This window comes from Rutidosis leptorrhynchoides, chromosome 3 (genome assembly GCF_046630445.1).
Source record: "Rutidosis leptorrhynchoides isolate AG116_Rl617_1_P2 chromosome 3, CSIRO_AGI_Rlap_v1, whole genome shotgun sequence".
Taxonomy (NCBI): Eukaryota; Viridiplantae; Streptophyta; class Magnoliopsida; order Asterales; family Asteraceae; genus Rutidosis; species Rutidosis leptorrhynchoides.
The window spans coordinates 210014534-210022335 of record NC_092335.1 but is presented as its reverse complement, the minus strand read 5'-3'; the positions used below and the strand labels follow the sequence as shown (position 1 = coordinate 210022335).

Here is a 7802-nt window from a genome sequence, read left to right as displayed (position 1 = left end):
ACTAACGACCTGACATGATTATTGCTTTATATTTATTCCCTAAAATACCACTATAAAATTTCCCTAAATTAAAAATAAAATCCCTAAACAAAGAATGTCTATTAATATTATTTGTTAATTATTAAATAGTCTAATTTGTCAAACACTAAAAAAATCAATTATTAGATTTTAACGTTACCAAACAGCTAAATTAAATACAAACACAATTTATATAATACCACATGCGATTATTTAATTATAATTATTTAAAATGCATAATCAGTTATTCAAAAGAGACAGATCCAAACAACCAAAGAATAACAACTTAGAAAAATTAAAATGGTAGGTATCTTCATTATTATTGTATAATGTACGCGTGTAGGTATTTTAAGTTTAATCTAATAACATATACTCTCTTCGTCTAAAAAAAAACTCTTCACATTTCTATTTTGGAAATTGCTAAAACGTAGCCCTTAGGGTTACGTTTAAGCTTACCAAATTTAACTTTATTCCATTTATATAACACAATCCTACCATGAATAACATTAATCCATAAATTATATAAGGAAAGTTGAGGTTAAAAAAGGAATATTTATACTTTGTAATTAATTAACCAGAGTTTTTAAACCTAAATTGATAAGCTTAAACGTACCCCTTAGGAGTACGTTTAGCAATGTCCTTCTATTTTTTGTTTGTCCCAAAATTATTGTTCCTTTATGTAATTAACCATTAAATATCATTGAAATTTCAATTATGTCCATTTTAAGTTTGGAAATTTAACTTTAAATATATCATATAATTTATTAGTTACTTTTTATAGATACATTAAATGAAGGGTAAATTGGACAATTCATAACTATATCTTAAATCCAATAAAAAGTCAAACGAGATTGTTTTTTTGGGGCGGAGAGAGTATTAATGTATTAATTGCGCTTATGAAACCCTAAACATGTTATTTGTGTCATGGGTGATAAACATTTACGGCTTTGCCACTCCCTCTAATCATATATAACTTATATACACAGACCTTTACATGAATTAAACATGTAATATATATACAAAATTATCTTTAGCATGACTTGAACCTTCAACCTCTTGAGTTGGAAGGACCACCTCGATACCGCTGGACCAATAGCCTTTGGTTAACTTATACAGTATAATTTACGTAGCAAAACTTGCGAAATTTAAACACTGCCTTGTGAGCCTTCTTTTGATGATGGTTAGGCAATTAATTCGATTTTACAATTGTATATTATTCGAGATGTTAAGTTTATAACTAACAACCTTCATTTTTAATTCATCATTGTTCAGTTTAAAGGAAATAAGATGTTTGTACTTTATGGTTCTGTTTTTGTTTCTTGGTTTCTTTTCATATATAATTTAATTTAATTTAATTTAATTTAAAATTTTGATTAACTTCCAAAGCAAAACATAGATAGTTTGTTCTTTGTGAGCCAATTTAAGTTATTTTTGCATGAATAAAAACTGGCTGCAAGTTACCGGTCTTTTTTGATGTTTCTTGTGAAGCTGATCATGTACATTATATGAGCAGCTGGTCAATAGGAATTAAGGCTACACAAGCGTGATTCATACATAGAAGATTATATGATTTTTTATACTAGACCGAGAGAAGCTCGATCTAGGAATAGATCCATAACAAATTAATTTAATGTTGCTATAAAAAGATTGAATAATTATTAATTTGTACAAAACATAACTTGATGCATAATTTACATATTCATTTCAAATTCTCAAAAATGCATTCATCATTTTCTTTCATTCTGTAACCATTTTGTGAAAGCTTCAAGGGTATTCATGTCTGCTCTATAATGTTTCTGAGTGAACTCTAGGAATGTCAACCATGTAAAATCAGGATATAATCTCTGGTTATCGTTGACCTCGACCAATTCTTTAGGCGGGCATATGACTTTATCCATTCTAGGAGACAGAAAAAACGCAAGGGATTTTCTTGGCGTATGGCTATTCACAACCGCTCGATGTAAGCAACTTTTGTATAATCCATTAGATAATGCCTAAGACAAAAGAAACTCGATTTTCAGTATCCAAACGAAGGTGTATCACTTTGGATTAATATTTGGAAGATGTTTAGTTTTGTGTTTTAAAGACTTACCATGAATGTGTCTCCAATATTGATAACAAAAGCATCGAAACATGGAGCAACGGAGTGCCATTTTCCATCCACAAAAACTTCAAGGCCACCGACGTTATCTTGATGAAGAATAGTTAGAGATGTTGGATCACAATGAGGACCGGTTCCAAGTGTTTGATCAGGTTTTGGGCAAGGTGGGTAGTAGTTTAATCTCATTATAGAATCGTTTTCTTTGTAGAAATCCTTAAAATACGATTGGTCGATCCCAAGGCTCATTCCAAGAAGATCCATGATACCAAGAGAAAGCTTGCTCATAGCATTACAATATTCTTGACAAATTTTCCTACATAACAATATTAGACACTTACAATGATTAGTTCTTGAGTATAAATTAATACTCCTTTTCCCGGATAGTCTGAAAAAAAATTAGTTTTAGTGTTCTTAAGAGTGCAAGGTACTTAACTTTCTTTTTTTTTAGTAGCATAATTGCATGTAATAAATAAACTTAAAGAAAATGCATGTTTTGGTACCCAAAATGGCTAAAATCTTCTCCCATCACGTTCAAGCAGTAATCTTGAATTAGGTTTGAGCATCGGGGATCAGCGGAATATCGAAACGAAAGTGTTTCTTTCCATGGAAGCTTGGAGGAAAATCTATTAGTGAAGCTACTTGCATACCCACAATACTCACCAACTTCTCTTTCAGCCTTTTGCTTCTTCAAAAGTGGCATTCCAAAGAAATATTCCATGATCTTGTGAGCTTCATCTATCAACTTTTTATCAATACCGTGGTTAACAACTTGGAAGAACCCATGTTTACGACAAGCAGAGTCCACTAGCTCGGCTGCATTGGACATTGCAAGTGGTTCACCAGAAAGGAACCCTTTTAGGTCTATAGGTGGAACATGAAGTTGTGGTGGTGATGTATGATTGTGAGGCTTTTCGTCCTCCGGCCATATAAATTGTTGTGGTATGTTAGATTCATTTTGAAGAGAAGTTGCATCAAAGATTAAAGGGTTGTGCTTAAATTCAGGTTCTTTTTTGGTTGAAAGTGATTGTAAAGGAAGAATAAATTGAGGCATTTGTGATTTAATTATTTCTTCTGAGTTTGAGAAGTGGAATATACTAGATCAAGACTTTGATTTCTCAAATATGAGTATGATCTCAATCATTATACACATGTTTGTATTTGATGTATATATTATGAAGAGAGGAGGGAGACTACTTAATTGTGAGAATGAAATTAAGGAAAAAGCCAAAGAGCTTCATTGGAGAAATCATTCAACATAAGTAGGAATATTTATAGGCTACTCTCTTGCAACGTTTTACTCACTTCCTCACTTTATACACACATACATACACTTGTATTCACGCATACATACACTTGTATGTCTATATATGAAAACAAGTATATTTTAAAAAAACATAATTACGCGGTTAATCCCTAATGTTTGCTCAAAATTATAAGGATGAGCCTAAACTTTTTCTATTTTTTTTTATTTTTTTATTTTTTTTATTTTTTTTAATGAATGACCCTAATGTTTCAATATGTTGCGCTTCTCGTACCTGACCCTGACGGTCGTTAGTAAAGCTCCATTAAGTACGTGACTCATGTTCCTTACATAATGTTGGATACCCAGGTTACCAAAAAAAAAAAAAAAATGTGAGTATTTTCATCATTTGCTTTTCTTTCACAAACTTCATCTCTTTCCCCAAATATAATCTGAAACACATCTATTCCTACGATGATTTTCATGCACTCGTAATACACAAATCCACTAATATACAATTGTATCCACATCCAACATTTACATCCATTAATAATCTTAATGAAAATTTTAATAAACAACCAATAATATATTTAGACCTTTTTATATTGCTTGAATACAAATCATGGCTACTGTAAATATTTTATATATGAAATATTCCTTTTCACCCAAAATTCCAACAATAGAGGCGACATTAGATCTATGTTCGATAATTTTGATGAATCGGAGCCTTTGGTAGATAAATCCGATTTTCAGATATAAAAATCGAGTTCTTCTTGATCATGCATATTTTAACCATAGGGGTAATATGCCTGTTCAACGCGTAAAGTGAGGTTTAAGGATCTTAGAACCAGGCTCTCCGGTCCGGCTACCGTGAATAACCCTAGCCGACATGATGATGCCGGCGGGGTGGCCAAGTGATTAAGTCCACCTTTAATGACGATCGTCGATTAGAAGGCCCCAAATAAGGTCGTAGGTGCTAGTTAATCAAGAAACTAACCTGTTTACCTTGAAAAGATGCTAGGTGATGTTGTTACGTAAGGTGTATACTAGGGGATGACTACGTAACGTGATGATATTTAGAATGATAGTTAGGGTTTGTATATATAGGTAAACCCTAATTCTAGAACCATCCGAGATAATGACAATCTTTTCTATAACAAACTCCCCCGAATCACGGATGTAATTATGGAAAAGATATTTACTTGATAGCCAAGTAATCGCTGTACCGGGAACAAATGCATTAGATACGAATCCGCATACCGCATAACGCACATGAGCACACGCATATGCACACTAGTGGGTGCCCGCATACATATGGGGTGCGCATGCGGGTTGCGGTATCATTATGTCCCCCCAGTTTGATGTTATATGGCGCAAGACATATGATATCAAACTATTAAGCGGAAAAAACAAGAAAACGGCTAGCATTTAATCTTCCGCGTGCGTTTCGAGGTCATTTAATGCCTGTCACTGTCGCAGAAGCCCATTCGGCTGACAAGACGTAAAGTGGCAGTTGGCAGGCGCGTGTCAGCCACGCGCTCATAGGTAACCATACCCAACGGACATCCACGCGCGTAGAAAATGCTACCCGTTGATTGCGTTACACGTGTACAGCCACGATCACACCATTTCACTCATTGACTCCCGATCTTCACTATAAATAACCCCAAATCACACACATTTCCACTTTTCTGCTTCAAGCTTCCCCAAAACGCTGCTATTTTCAATTCCGATCAAATCCTAAATACTCCGGCCACCGTCTAAAGGTTAGTTACTCTCCAATCACTCTTATAGAAAATGACTAAGGCTAACGAGACCTATGTAGATAGTGTTAGATCTATTATAGAGCAGAAACACATTGATTACCTAGTTAAACAACACCCACCGTTATCAAAGTACAATCTGGTGCCCAATGAGAGTTTGCGTCTGGAATGACACCAAACCCCCAACTATTAAGTAATGCCTGCGCATCAGCAGGAGTCAAAAATTGCGAAACTGGACGCGGTGGTTGCCAAGGTTGCAACGGTGTAAACGATGAATTCTGCTGAACGCTCTGCGCATGCAGAGGGATTGAAACCGTGATACTATAAATAGGTACCTGGCCGCAGCATACCACGTACGGGCCTAATGTTTCACCGCTAGTGCCTACCAAGATGACCCTTGGATCCACCGCAGAAAAATCCAACCGCGTGGTGGTGACTAGCGAGTTTGCCCTTGGCGGTGTAATCCCATCTGGATATATCGGCTTATACCTCTGAAAAGGTTCGCCGGATACAGGTGGAGGATATGGCGTGTATACTGCCCCCGTAGTCATAGACTGCGTATGCTGACTGCCAGATGGTGTGTTTTGATTATCCGTTTGAGTACGTTCCGATGAGTCCCCGGAAGTCATGATATTGTTAAAAGAAAAAATTCAAAAAATTTCGTGAATAATAAGCCTTATAATTCAAAACCTTTTAAAAGAAAAGCAATTAAACAGTCTTGAACTAATTCGGCTCTCAATGAAAGCACCACTTGATCATGCATATTTTAACCATAGGGGTAATATGCCTGTTCAACGCGTAAAGTGAGGTTTAAGGATCTTAGAACCAGGCTCTCCGGTCTGGCTACCGTGAATAACCCTGGCTGACATGATGATGTCGACGGGGTGGCCAAGTGATTAAGTCCACCTTTAATGATGATCGTCGATTAGAAAGCCCCAAATAAGGTCGTAGGTGCTAGTTAATCAAGAAACTAACATGTTTACCTTGAAAAGATGCTAGGTGATGTTGTTACGTAAGGTGTATACTAGGGGATGACTACGTAACGTGATGATATTTAGAATGATAGTTAGGGTTTGTATATATAGGCAAACCCTAATTCTAGAACCATCCGAGATAATGGCAATCCTTTCCATAACAAACTCCCCCGAATCACAGATGTAATTATGAAAAAGATATTTACTTGATAGCCAAGTAATCGCTGTACCGGGAACAAAGGCATTAGATACGAATCCGCATACCGCATAACGCACATGAGCACACGCATACGCACACTAGTGGGTGCCCGCATACATATTGGGTGCGCATGCGGGTTGCGATATCATTACTTCTCGACAATGTTTCCGTCTTTTATATCTAATTCTGATTTACAGACCTATTTTCGATTTACAGTATTTTTATATGATATACAAGATCTAAATATGGAAATGAAGTTCGAATTTTTCGGGTTTCTTGAGTTATGATTTTTTTTCTTGAGCAGATGATAAATTTGACAATATTAAATCTGAACCTTCGTGATTTTATAATGTTGAATATGTTTATATTTTTAGTTTTTATTTCAGGCTTATAAATTAGATTTCATTATAATTTGTAGGTTTTGATCATTATGATGAAAATATAACACTTGGGGAAGAAAGAAGTTTAGAATGGAAGAAGAAACACATTTAAAATGACGAATGTAAGGCACATGGGCCACTTAACAGACCTTGACTAACGGCCATTAGGGTCAAGTACCATCCACACGACATATGCAAACATCAGGATCATTCACGTTAAGATAAAAACTTCAGGTCCGTTTATGTAAGTTTGAGCAAACATTGAGGACAACCCATGTAATTTTTTATTTTAAAATTAATAAGAAAATTGATGTATCAAATACATTTTCCGTTACAACATCCAAAAGTAAATCGCGAACTTGCATCTGATGGCGTGAACGTGTGACAATCTGATCACATCTTGAAGCATCCTAATACCCTTAAAAAGACCTAACTCATTGAACGCTTGTGTGTAACGTAACGAAAAAACACCCGGCGCAGAAAACATATAGAAGCCAAAACCCAAACCATCAAAACACCTCAACAAGTTTTACCCTACTTTAAAGTCAATAAATCTCCATACCTCAAGACGTTGGTGTAACATCCTGTTACCGGGCCTAGCCGAAAAGACCCTTTTGACCTTGGGTGTGTTTGTATGTTATTATAATAATTATATGTTTATAATTATTTGTTTGTTTAGTTGAGACCAGTTTGTGACAAGGGTTACAGAACAGATTAGTTTGTCTAATTTGGACTCCGTTAGAGTAGTCTAATTAAGTACAAAAGATATCAGATAACTGGTAAATACCCGTATGTGATGGGGTATTGTATTTAACCTAAATATATAAGCAAGTAATTAGCTTCTTCTCTAATTTTCTTGAAGCTTTCAAATATTACTCCGTACCTAACATTCACTATCTTGAAACCCTAATCTCTTGAATCTCGATTTTGAGTCTAAATTGTGTTGTGTAATCAGTTGCTACTGATTTCGTGGTCATAACAAGGTAAGAATCATTCATTTCGTGTTGTAATCTGAGTTAAAATGGAGTTTTTGGTTAGGTTGTGATAAAAGTGCATTGTTGGTCAAAATCAAGTGATTTGGGTGTTGTTTTGATGAAATTGGTTGGGGCTATGTTTATATAAGTGTT

At 35.1% G+C, this 7802-nt stretch overlaps 1 protein-coding gene across 1 annotated transcript; it reads right to left on the bottom strand.

Moving 5' to 3' along the window:
• Positions 1 to 1745: 1745 nt before the first annotated feature.
• On the bottom strand, positions 1746 to 3170 carry LOC139897184 (gibberellin 20 oxidase 1-D-like). Its single transcript, XM_071879858.1, has 3 exons — positions 2620 to 3170; positions 2111 to 2432; positions 1746 to 2012 (listed from the first exon to the last, which is right to left on the bottom strand). The coding sequence occupies exons 1-3, from the start codon at positions 3168 to 3170 to the stop codon at positions 1746 to 1748; spliced, it is 1140 nt and encodes a 379-aa protein (XP_071735959.1).
• Positions 3171 to 7802: the final 4632 nt, after the last annotated feature.

Excerpts from the sequence above, each read along its gene's own strand:
- LOC139897184 (XM_071879858.1), bottom strand. The coding sequence starts at position 3,170 with ATGCCTCAATTTATTCTTCCTTTACAATCACTTTCAACCAAAAAAGAA. Across the intron at positions 2,433-2,619 it reads GAAGATTTTAGCCATTTTGG|GAAAATTTGTCAAGAATATT; the intron begins GTACCAAAACAT and ends ATTGTTATGTAG. Across the intron at positions 2,013-2,110 it reads ATATTGGAGACACATTCATG|GCATTATCTAATGGATTATA; the intron begins GTAAGTCTTTAA and ends CTTTTGTCTTAG.